At 30.8% G+C, this 13,338-nt stretch overlaps 1 protein-coding gene across 2 annotated transcripts in view; it reads left to right on the top strand.

The window, feature by feature from the left end:
* RhoGAP15B (RhoGAP_ARAP and RA_ARAPs domain-containing protein RhoGAP15B) overlaps positions 1 to 13,338 on the top strand; it is a 30,752-nt gene that overhangs the window by 10,315 nt on the left and 7,099 nt on the right. For both annotated transcript variants that reach the window (XM_088237735.1, XM_088237734.1), the window contains exons 2-7: positions 2,201 to 2,399; positions 3,305 to 3,425; positions 5,821 to 5,927; positions 6,491 to 6,614; positions 7,397 to 7,609; positions 10,539 to 10,960. In XM_088237735.1, coding sequence (XP_088093861.1) covers positions 2,256 to 2,399; positions 3,305 to 3,425; positions 5,821 to 5,927; positions 6,491 to 6,614; positions 7,397 to 7,609; positions 10,539 to 10,960 — 1,131 coding nt within the window. In that variant the 5' untranslated portion in view covers positions 2,201 to 2,255. The remainder of the gene's footprint in view (positions 1 to 2,200; positions 2,400 to 3,304; positions 3,426 to 5,820; positions 5,928 to 6,490; positions 6,615 to 7,396; positions 7,610 to 10,538; positions 10,961 to 13,338) is intronic.

Below are 13,338 nucleotides of genomic sequence, written 5' to 3'. Positions count from 1 at the left end.
CATCACAAAGATGTTAATTATTTCAAATACCCGGTGAAAGAATGATTCATTTTTAAAATGGTAAAACATCCTTTTGATTCAGAGCATAGTCATAGTGGTTAATTAGTTTAATTTGAGCAATTAACATAATATTGAAGCTAACAGGTGCAATTACATCATTTCAAAAGTACAGTTTGCAAATGCCAAAAAAATGTATTTATTAATTTATAGAATCAGAATTACCAATGAATTTTAAAAATTCTTAATGTTGATATTCTTTATTATAATAACTAATTACAATACGCAGTTTTAAAATTACAAATTGTTGATTGCACACATATCCTTATTGATATCCGATTTTGACGTCTTGTGAAATTATATTATTGTTCAATGTATGTTCACTTTTTGCTGCACAATGCTCTTGAAATATTGATTTCACCTCAATATATTTTATCTTTTCTTATTTTTCCAACTTAAGTAATTTCACATCTTTTTTCTGTAAATTATGTGTTTTATTTTTAAGAATGTAAGCATGTATTTTTTTTATTTTTTCTTAATGCCCCTTGGGCGTTAATTAACAAAATAAATTAATAATACCTGGATGAGATCTGAAGGTTAAAACTCATCTTTCTTTCATGTAACTAACTATGATTATATGCTGCAAATGGCTAACATAAAATAAAAACTTTTAACCTTGTTTTAAATAATTAATCTGCTCCTTTTTCGAAGTACAAAATAAACAAAACAAATATTCTTAAAACTACAAAAAAAGATTTTTCCATAGTCCATTGCCATATTACATTAGATTTTTCCAAAATCTCTTCTATGCCTATTTTCGTAATTTAGTTGCCTTGGGTTAAAGATGTATAGGTTATCAATTTATAATCAACTGAAGTTGTGAATTTTATCATATTGTAGTATTATGGTTCATAGGCATAGAATTATAATATACATAATTCTATGTACGTAGTTATGTTTTCAGTAAGTTTATCTAACCACAAGAGGCGTAGTGTGTCAACTGTCTTTTCTAAGGTCGCATGGACAGTGATGACTCATCAATTTGTTTTGTAATTAATGTTAGATTATTCTAGATTGTTTACAAATACGTATATAGGTATTGAGTTTTGAGTCAATTGTACTAATTCAATTAATCCAAAGTTTTTCCAAATTGTTTTAAAAAATAATCTGATACTGTTCAGATATTTGAGGTTTCGAATGGCATACTACGAGATTAAATATTTTCACTTAGACATGCGCAGAGCCAATAATAAGGGATTATTTTGATTCTGCCTTGACTAAAGAACATGGATCCAGAGAAGCTTAACCTATGTACATTTAAACAGTTCTTGATACAAATGACTCATGTGTTATATGAAACCAGCATGCATGGTTCATAATAATATATTATGATGACTCATGTATTGAAGTCTGTTAATATGTCATTATTATATGTTCTCAGAGCTTCAAATGACCGCAACCCTCTTTAAATTCAATGAGTCATTATGTCCGAAATTGTCATTACAGTAGAAAGTAATGAAATTGCAAATGCTTTTAAAGATTTCTAACAAACATTTCTTTTTTCTTGGCATTTTTATTTTTATGATTTTCTAGCAAGCAGGGAAATGAAAATAATAATTGTGTCATAATAGAATTGTATATTAAAAATAAACAAAACAAATATATGTTCAGTTCAAGCTTGACTAGCCAAAAAAGAGTTTGACTCTTATGTTTGGGAAGCGATTTACTATTGTAAACAAATAAATTCACAATTAAAGAATACCATTATAAATAATTACATTACAGAAGAATATGATAAAGTAATGAAAATAAGTTTTAAAAAATCAGCATTTTTAGAGAAAATCAAAATTTGTATTCTTGAAAGCGTATTATAAAATTGTGGGCCATTTAAGTAACCCAGTTACTTAGTGCAAGCCGAACTCAACATCGATGTTCTATTATATTAAATTGTAAATACACATTATACAATTTTTTATTTTACTTTCAATCATTAGTTGAACTTCCTTTGAAAAGAAAAGTAAACTGAACTGAATAAGTATAATTTATAAACAATATGGCATTGTATGCTAAATAATAATGATAAACATGACACTGATAAGACTATATATTTTCTTATTATTATTTAGAACAAGTGTTATATATTATAACAATTTTATTGTCGGGTTGTATGTTTGATGACACTGAACATTTTTTCATTTTGCAGTTTCGAAGGAGAACTACATTGCTTTCTAGCCAATTTTTCAAACTCCAGTTCTTTCATGAATCGTGGATCTGTAGTGTTTGGATGTGCTAACGAAAGTGAAAGAAATTTGTGGATGAGAAGAATCATAGAATTGTTTTCAGACGTATTTCCAGCACATTATGTTGCAAATGTGACAAGATTTGGATGGTGCTATTTAAAGGTACAGTTTTGCTAACTTTTAAAATTAGGCAATTTAATGATTTTCTTTGACATCACAAGATACAATATTTAAAAATTGGTTTGGCAGTTACAAATGCCTGTTTTTAACACCAATATAGTGGAACAACTAGGATGCAAGGGGTGATGACACAAGTAAAAATGAAAGCGGTGATTTTAAAATCTGAATCCTTCAGGGACCATAGTGGTGTCAAAATAATACAATACATAATTTTAAAAATGTGTCTTTGTATTATGTTTTTTACTTAATAAACCGTAAATGGGACCCCACTGTTCAAAAAATATTTGCATATTATGTTTTAAAAACAATAATTCAAAAATGTAATAAATGTGTCTTAAATAGTACATAACTTGCCGTATTTCCTCGATTATAAGACGCACTCATAAATTTCAAGACCAGAAAAAAATACCATTGAAAAAATTATTTTGTTATTAACAAAGTCATAAAATCATAACGAAAATGATTTTTAAAAAGGCATATTATTGATGTATTATCACCATCAGAGTCAGAAATTTCTTCAGATTGAGTATCAGTTTTCTCTGAATGTTTTTTCAACAAGTTATTGTCTCCGTCTTCCCACAAACTGTCATCAAATATTTGCTTTACCATATAAAATTTACGCCGTGCAGCTCTGTTTCCGTGCTTTTTTTATACACAATATTTATTTCTTTTCAATGAAGCATCATTATGTAGTCTACTTGCCGGCAGTTTGAACAGTAATTAGGGTAAATTTTTTTTTTTTTACTAGACAGAATTTTACAGCATTGTAAGACATCATTGATTTTACGAGACGCACTCCGAATTCAGAGACACTAAAACAGGAAAAAAAATGCGTCTTATATCATGTGAATAAATAACAAACAAATTTAATACATGTGTCCTTTTAGGAGGGTGTCAGTGCTGCGTGGGATGCTGCATGGCTGTTGCTCAGGGGAAGAACTCTACACTATTATAACAGTCAAGATGTAATCATTCGAAATTTGGATTTAAGAAAAGCTCGTTGTTTTGGTATGTTAATTTTTTTTTCACCAAAGCGTTTGTAATAAATTCTTTAATAATATTTAATTTTACTGTATAAACAAAACATTGACCTTAAACACATCGTTGTGCGCAGATAATCTCGCATAACTTATATTAATGTATCTCAATTATATATTTCAGATTGTTTTCATGAATTTTTCGCTATATTTGTTTGATTATTTTAAGTTCTCAGGTTTTACTCAATTTCATATAGTTATGATATAAAATTTAATTTTGACCGCGTTGGTACATCTGCAATATTTGCTGCATGACATTTTTGGTTTTTTTTACATTTTAAATTAATAATTTAACAAGTTAGTGTTGAGTTGTGCATTTTTACAAATAAATAACTGCATCTTTACCACTTCTGCTGACCTCAAACTGCGTAGAATTGAAAGTATGCCCGTGTGTGATTTTTTTTTTATAAAATGCAGTTTTTAATAATATATAAAAAAAACTCAAATAAAAATTAAGTGCTACCTAAAACGGAATTTTTAAAATCTTTTTTGGCACATGATAATGTCATATCCGTTTTATAGAATGGCAAAACTGATGAAATGAAAGTTGTTTCTTTTATATATAATTTTAATGAAATTTATTTTGTCATCAGTTGTTCGTTTACATTTCCATTTCCTGCTCATTATTGTGCGAATGATAATAATGATTTACCATTTAAAATTCCTAATGTTCGTCAATTAAATTTAGCGATTACTTATTCAATGTAATGAAGTTAGTGACTCATTCAACCCGTAGCGAATTCATATTCTCATCAATTTTCTTCAGTTTTTCTTGATTAGTTTGCATTGTTCGCACCTATTATTGGTATATATTAGTGTTAATGTATCCATGGATTATTTAGAAAGTATCCCCCCCTCTTCACACAGAAAGCTGGTGATGTCACAAATACAAAATTCAGCAGGGATTTAAAAAACTAGAATCTTGAAATAATACTAAATGAGAAAAAAATAGGCTTTTGTAAACTATTGTCATCATCTCTGCTACTACAACCCATTAAGGGTCCTGACCATGCTCAGGAAACTTTTCCAATTGTCAGAGTTAGTTATTTTTAAATTTCCCATTTTATGTTATTGGTGGCACATGGTAAAAGTCATGGCATTACAACAATACTAGACTCTTACATCTGCTAACTTTTATAAAGTAAAAGAGCTGAAACCTTTATTGATGTGGGTGAAATTAATCTGACTGAATGTTTATAATGATCTCTTACAAACCTTTTTACAAAAGCATGACTGTGAATGTATCTCGGAATGGAGAATGTGTTTTCACATTATTTTGCATGATATAGATAATCCTTTTCCAAGTGGTCTATTTAATTAGCAATTTTGTTACAATTATAAGTCAAACTTTTTGGTTTACTTCTGCTTTTTTAACCAAGGCGTTTGACTGATTCTTTGTTTTAAAGTAACTTTGAAGTTTAATAAAGAAATCTATTGTGAACATCAATAATACCTATTTTATATTTTTATGTGAAATGCGAGCGTTGTGGCGAATTCTTTTTTGCATATTTTGACTATGGTGATATTTAGTGTGTAAATTTTACATCAGTCATGATTTAATATTATTTAGTACGCTCTGGTTATGTATTTTATGTCACCAGACAATGTAAATGAATTTTATATAACTCGTCAATCAATGAAAGTAGAAAATAGCACACAGTAATGTCATACATACTTGGAAGTATACTATGTTTTTTTTATTGACTGAAAATCAAAAACAAACTCGTTAATTTAACTTTTAAACATTAATATTTTTTATCTAACCATTTAAATGTACTTACTCAATATGCGAATGATTTTATGATATCTAGCTAACATTTTTCCACTGGTTCATAATCAGTTTTGTTAAATACTAACTAAAATTTGTATGTTTTTATGTATTTACATGTATTTTTTAAACATCTGTTCAATTTGCTTTTATTATTTGTCAAAAATAACTGCTTTATCGTATTTCAAAAAAGAAATTAGGAAGGTATCTCATTTCACAAAATAATGGTATATCTCATATCTTCGGGGTTCTGGCACAAGTTGGTAACTGCATTTGGCTAGTTGTGAGATATATCAATTTTAAAGTTAAAAGCTCTTCCCAAATCGACAATTCAAATAAAACTGCAAGTTAAATATAATAAAATATTATTTTATGTGTTTATAAATTATAAAATATTTTTTTTACTTTTAAAAAAAAGATTACTTGATGCCATTTATAAAGACACTTTATTTTTCAAAGATTCATAGTTACCGATTTGTGTTAAAAACCCGACAATATGAAGCAAAATAAATGTTGGTTTTAAAACTTATTGCACTGTATTTCTGTGGATGTTACGTTGCAATGTACAAATAAGGCATATGGTTTGATTTCATTACAGTTTTGCAGCAGACAGATGAAAAAAAAACTGACAAGAATGAACATTTACTTCTGGACTTTCAAGATTTGACACTTTATCTTCGAATGGGTGCTTCTAGAGAAACAAGAGTATGTACAGGCTTTTTCTATTGTTAACGGGCACTATTCTGCCCTGCTAAGGTTAAAAGTCATTTAAAAAAAAATACTTTAGATTACTGTTTTATGCTTTGCCGATCTGATCTTTTAATTTTAATTTTTTTAATTTTTTTTCACAAAAGAATATCTCATATTTGGGAAGCAGAGATAACTTGTTGGTTTCGTAAATATGTGAGGCCATCGAATATCTATTACAAACAAAAAATGTAATTTTTTTTTTTTTCAGTTACGACTTTTAGGTTTAGCAGAGCAGTATCGTAGTCAGTATCTTGTCCAATCACTTTCTCTTTCCATAGCCACAAACCATAAAAAACAATATATTTCGTCTAGATAACGCTACGAATTAATAAATTAAGGAAATAGTCTTTGGTATTGTGTTTGAAAATTGAGAAAAAGTATTATTGCTCCACAAATTTTTCTTGCATGAACTGGAACCTTTTGTCAAAATGTAACATGATATTTTGGATAATAATTACTTTCATTCCTCTTGTTATAGAGTTTATAATCTTTTTTAATGTGGTTTTCTTACATTCTAGCTGTGGTTTAAAATACTGAAAGCTGTAGCGTGCAACAATGGATCTTCCATACACCATCAGCAGTTGACCAAAGATGATATTCCTACAATTGTAGATAAATGCATAAATTTTATTTACGCTAAAGGTAAAAAAAATATTTGCTATATTCTTCCCGACCTTATGCTATATCTACTCTTTTTTTTTCTGAAATGCGATTTTACCAAAAAGTTACCTTTTTCCAAAAGGCTGTCAATTAGTCAGTGGATGTCAAAAATTTTCTTTTCTTCCTTGAATGCTGGCATTGACGCTATTCAGGTAATAGAAAATATCGGCTAAATATGCCATTTTAGCCAACCAGATTTAATTTTGAAGACATTGTACAAAATCATCCTTACCTTCATTTTGGTCAACATAAAATTTTGGTTTTCATAATTTCGCGGAGCACTTCCAACAAGCTCGCAGAGCACCGGTTAAGAACCACTGCGCTAAAAAATTTTTCAGAATGAGCAATTTTTCTGACTTCACAAACGGTACGTTGGAACGGAGAATGGAGAATGTTATAAACATCATGTTATTATAAAATTGTTAAAAGCGAGAAAATTATGTGAAGAATTTAAAGTATAATTGGCTTTCAAGAGTATCTTAGGGGTTTAGGATAGTTTAGATGAATGATTTTGAGTGTTTGGCGTTTAGGATAAACGCAAATTATTAAACGACTTAAAAAATATTGCATGTTTGGCATTTAAGATTATACAGAAAGGAAGGGAATTTGATGGAGAAAAAAAGCATTTTGGAAAATTGGCATTTGGGATAGTTCAGGATTGAATAGACAATGTATTTGACTTAAATTAGGATAAACATTTGTAAATTTCTGTTTTGAAGTATATTTAAGGTTTGGTTTCTAATTGCAAATGAAATTCTGTACAGGTAGTTTAACCCAAGGAATATACAGAAAGGCCGGAAGCAGCTCAGAGATAAGGACTTTACTAAAAGCATTTAGGGCCAACGCTTGGGACGTCCAACTAGCTGCCCGCACTCACTCTGAGCACGATGTAGCCAACACACTGAAGAGATTCTTCAGAGATTTACCAGAATCTCTAATCCCGCCGAGCCAACATTCTGCATATTGTGATGTTACAGGTAATAATAAAAAAAATCATTAATCTCCTTTCTACACTCAGTGATGCATAGGGCACTGTGTTGGTAAACCAAATGCAGCGTATTTTATCCATCTGTTACACGAAGATAAGGTCATCTGTCTTACGCTTCAGGTGTTAGTCCAGGAACAATGAAATATTGCAGTTTGTACATTTAAAATAAATATTTCACATACACCATGCCAGGAAGGAACACAGTACCTCGAGAATGGCAGGCAAATACGTTAACCATTTCACAATAAGGTGGACTTATCTCCACTGGATTTCCTTATTCAGGATTTTTACCTGAGCAGCCATCGAGTCCAAGGTTCTGATCCTATTTTACACACATAACTTTATTCTTCAACAGCCTGGACATAGAAAAATATACAATATATACATGTTTATTCAAGTTACATAGTATACTCCTAGCTTTATTAGAATCATACCAGCCCCTCCCTTTTCCGTATTCTTCCGTCGTTCCACCATTGCACAACTGACTGTCAACCAGGTTGGCTGCTAACTCGATTTGCTGTTTAATGTCCTTTTCTATGTGTGGCGACTTCAGCATGAATTAGCCGCGTAGGCACATAATATTTTCATACAGTCATAGAGTTATAATACACAGAAGAAGCATCATATTTGAATACATCAGACTGTGTCTAAAAAACCGTCAATCACCCCCCACTTTCGCCGCGTACATGCGTGAAGTCGCCGCGTAATGTTGCCAGATCGCAAACAATATTATCATTACACAAATGTAAGATAGTTATAAAAAAAAACAATTTGTTAATTTCTCTAAATTTTTGAAACATTGATTGACACAACGGAGTAGATAAGTAAAGGGCCATTTAATAAGAGTAAATAAATTTTGAACTTAAAAAATAAAACAAATTTTATTTTACATAAAGCGGATATTTTTATGTCATGTTAAATAATATTTTATGCCATTATGTTTTAAAGATAATGTCGGTCAAATTCCCACCACGGCATTGTTTAATCCGAGAGGTCCAATTTTTGTTAGTTCTCTCATTAGATGAGCAAAGTAGCATAAAAAATTTGACTACCCTGGCAACACTAGCAAAATGTTCATTTTGTTTTCTTTGACAATCTGACAGATGGCAAAATAATTCAATTCTTAAGTGATATGATTTGTGAATTTGCTACTTACACATGAAATGTGATCCCATCCTGTTTCCTTTTGATCCCAGCAGTATTACTACACTTTAAAATTACACAACACGGCATAGTTGAATTCAAACCGGGAGTTGCGTACTGAGCGACGCCTACATAGGAACTAATAATCAAAACGTAAAACTACTAATTTATGAGTAGTTTAGTCGCCTTCAGTTTGATGAGGGGATGCGGTTTCTGGACTTTTCTTAATTCTGTGATACAGTATTCCCAATTATTTATCGATTTTAAATACCTTATGATAAACAACAATCTATATATACGAGGTCTGTTCAAAAAGTATCCAACCATAATTTTTATTGGCAAAACAAATAACGCTTTGAGGGCGGAGCTTATTTGACCGTTTGTAGGTTTACCTAGTGCGCATGCTCAATTTTTTTCACGACCACAGCGCTACGCCGTTGAAGAGTTAGCACGTGTACGCTACTGTCGTCGAATTTTAGTATTAATAAAATGACAGAAAAAGTTGAACAACGTTACTGCATTAAGGGTTTATGAGTACGCCCCAGAAACCAAGTTCCAGTCATCGCAATAGAAGCTTTTAACATCCCCGAGGCCCAAAAAAGCAAGGCAGGTCCGCAGCAATGTGCAAGTCATGCTGACCGTCTTTTTTTACTCTAGTGGCGTGGTTCATCATGAGTACGCTCCACACGGCACTACTGTCACCAATGACTACTACCGAGGGGTTCTGCGTCACCTTTGTGATGCAGTGAGACGCAAGCGGCCAGACCTGTGGGCAAATGGCAGTTGGCAATTTCATCATGATAATGCACCCGCTCATTCTTTACACATGATACGAAGTTTCTTAGCCAAACATAATACACCTGTGGTTCGTCAACCTCCTTACTCTCCTGATCTCACTCCCTGTGTTTTCTGGCTTTTCCCCCAGCTGAAAATGCCTTTGAAAAGGACTAGATTTCAGACCAGGGAAGATATCATGAACATTGCAACGGACCACCTGCGCGCCATACCAAAAAAACTTTCTAGCATTGCTTCCAGCAGTGGCAGAACTGTTGGGAGAAGTGTGTAGCAGCTCAAGGGGACCACTTTGAAGGGGATTAGTGTCAACAATGTTTGATTATGTCCAAATGCTTGCAGACTGGCTGGATTTCCTCCCTAGGGAGTTGTTCGTATTTAAATTTATTTCAACAGAGAGGGAAAAAGTTTTCGAGAAGGGAATATGGAAGTTAATCATTTAATTGTATCTCAATGAATGTTGTTTTTATGAATAAAAGTCAGATACTTTTTGAACAGACCTCGTATATAAAAGGCAATGTTAATATGTGTGTCCTCGATAGACTGAATAACTACTGGACCGATTTACGTGCAGGTTTCAGCAAAATGTAGATCTTTGCCATGATCATGAAAAAAACTTAGGAGGGTAAATGTTTTCACCGGTGACCGTGTTTCATCGTGGCTGACATCATCAGACTGGTGGGAGACTAAACAAATTTGTACGTTATATACAAGTGCAAACAGGGGTGGTCAATGATGATTTTATATAATTATTGGAAAAATACGAGTTATGTTAAAAAAGTAGAAACTCGATTCTGCATTCTCTAATATTATATTTGATTCACCGAACAATGGGATTAATGATACCACAAAACAATATTACAACAAATAGGAACATACTTCAAAAATTTGTAAATGGTTTACCACGAGTATTAAGCGCAAATGTCTGCTGAATTTTCTCTATTTATGTGTTCGGCACATTAAAATGCTTACTTTATTTTCAGATCTTCTGCAGGACCAAAAAGTAAAAGCTTATAAAGATTTGATTAAAACCCTAAAACCAATAAACCAAAATACTTTGATGAAGCTAATGAGCCATCTGCATTTTATTTCATCTCTCTCTGAAGAGAACCTAATGAATGCTACTAACTTGGCAACTGTTTGGGGCCCTACTCTCATGAGAAGCCCTAACTCCTCCGATGGAAAGTGGCTGGCGAAGGAAACTGAAGTGGTTTATGATTTTATAGATCTTTACCTTTTGATCTATGAACCTAGTAGAGCAGATATTGAAAAGGAATCAAAGATGCTTAAAGTACTGAAACAGTGTCAAACAATATCCACTAACCCAATACAGAAACGCTCTGGAGATTTGCACGTTTGGATTTATTTGAAAGAAAAACAAGCTGGAAATTGTGTCAATGTTGTGGTAAGTGTGCAAATTTAAAATAAAATATAGATATGTAATGAAATTTTAGTCTGCATTTATAAAATTATTTTTTACACGTGACAGTTTACACATGCTTTAAAAATTCCCAAATTACCAATTCTACTAACCAGTCTTTTTAAATTTCAGATTGTAGCATTACAAATTTATATTCGATTTTGTTAAAAATACTTTTTTGGATTGAGCCGGAAATGTCGCCATTCTCTCTGAGAAAATAATTTCTATTAGTATACTGTATTTCAGACTTAGTGCCGGTGTTCAAGATATTAAATAATGTCTTACAGTCCCAAACTCTTAAATTTAATAAACTTTTATGTGAGACAGTGTGAAACAAGACAAACTATTGCCTTCTCTGTTGATTCGCATAGTTCGAACTATGCAAAGTACGGACTCACAACACGGCTCCGCCTGTTAGTAAACAAACATGGAAATGTAGATTAATTTTATTTATTCCTTATCCAAATTAAAATTTATCCTTTTTAAGCACTTATTTTTTTTATTTTTTTATTTAATTTTTTAAATTTTATTTTGTCTTTAAATAGTACAAACATAATAAATGAATGTCCTAATATTAACTTATATCTAATTATTATTAAAACATATACTAATTATTAATATTTTTCAAACGATATACGTACACTTAAAAAGAAAACTTCTATAAAGCTAACACGAAAATTTATCTGCTAAACACATGTTTTTTTAATTGACATTTAAATGAAATAATATTTTTTTGCTCTCTTATTTCCAATGGTATTTCCTTATAATATAACTGTACAGCTCGGTGCATCAATGAGTTCTGTGTACTTGTTTTCCTACGAAATGGTAGTCTTACTTCATGTTTATTTCTTGTTTTATATCCGTGTTCACATTGATTAGAAAAAACCTTTTGAGTCAACTCTTTTGAGGTAAAACCATTAATCATTTTATGAACAAAAAACATTACATTAAAATATATTAGTTGACGCACTGTCATAATTTTTGCTTGTTTCAGCATCAACTTTATTCTGGTGTATTTATTTTTTTTCAAAATTACTCTCATAGTCCTATTCTGCAGAACAGTAAGTTTATTTTTTTCCCCTTCAGTTGCCAAAAACAAAATACTACAATAATTTATATGAGGCACAATTATGGAGTTATAAATCATCCTGCACGAAGCTGCAGTTATATATCTTCTGATTCTTCCCATAAGAGAAACCTTCCTTGCTATCTTATTTGTCACATTTTCCAAACTGTAATTAATAACTATGTTTAGTACTGTCTCTGGCGCAGTTTACCATATAAAGGAATACAAAATGATACTCATACATTGCTTCTGTCACTCCACTTTTTATTTTCTGTTATTTATTTTTCTATCCAAAAGTTATGAGTTTAAATGCTTATAATAAATTTTTCTATGTTTGCCACTGAAATTTTTTGTTCATTGTGTTTTGTTCTACTTATTGTATTTTAAATACATGTTAAAGGCATACGCTGTTCAATAAATAAATAAATAAATGTGTAGTTTGACAATATCGAATACTTCACTGTCCTGAAGTCTGACTTAAAATAAATTTCAGGGAGAAAGAAATGTCGAGTCACTGGTCATGCACGAAATCAATTGTTTAGAGATTATTTCCTATATTTATAACATAATAAATTTCATCATCATTTTACTATAGTAGAATCAATCCTGGAAGGTATTTTTGACAGTTGAAAATAGTGTTGTGGCAGTCTTTATTACGATATCGATTTTTCATTTTCAAATAATTTGTCAAATACTGTGAATAGAACTAGGTTTTCATATATACGACTAAACAGCTTTACACAGAAGATTTTTTAAAGATAAAAATAGTAACGAGGAAGTTCGAAATATTTTGTTTTTATTAAAATCTTTTTTTCTTGCATTTTTAAGAAATTTCGCCGTAAAATTTAATGCTTTGATTATTACCGCGCATAAGAAAACATTTTTTAATTTTAAAAAAATTTTAAAAAATCGTAGGACTTAATTTCCACATAGTTTTATTTATTCGACAGACGATAAACATAGTAACAAAACGTATATAATTATATAAACAAAAATTGTTTTATTTCGATTTTTTTTCTTTTAACATTTTGAATTGTAGTATGTATCACATATTATCACATATAAATAATCGCGAGTGAAAGAAGTAAAATGGTCAAAATATGGTGAAGGCACGAGGCAAACTGATTTATTAATTACAATCGTGCATGTTTTATAAAACTCGGGGACGGATTTAAATTAACTTTAAATTGTTTAATTTTAGTAGATTTTAATGAAAAATGCATAATGACTGTACTTCAATTATTATTGATGCCCATTTCGTAAAATCCGTAGTATGATTCCGTGAATCGGTCGTTCG

This window comes from Micrasema longulum, unplaced genomic scaffold, assembly GCF_059751315.1.
Source record: "Micrasema longulum isolate JH-2025_06_02 unplaced genomic scaffold, ASM5975131v1 h1tg001778l, whole genome shotgun sequence".
Classification (NCBI taxonomy): domain Eukaryota; kingdom Metazoa; phylum Arthropoda; class Insecta; order Trichoptera; family Brachycentridae; genus Micrasema; species Micrasema longulum.
This window is presented reverse-complemented; position numbering and strand designations above follow the sequence as displayed.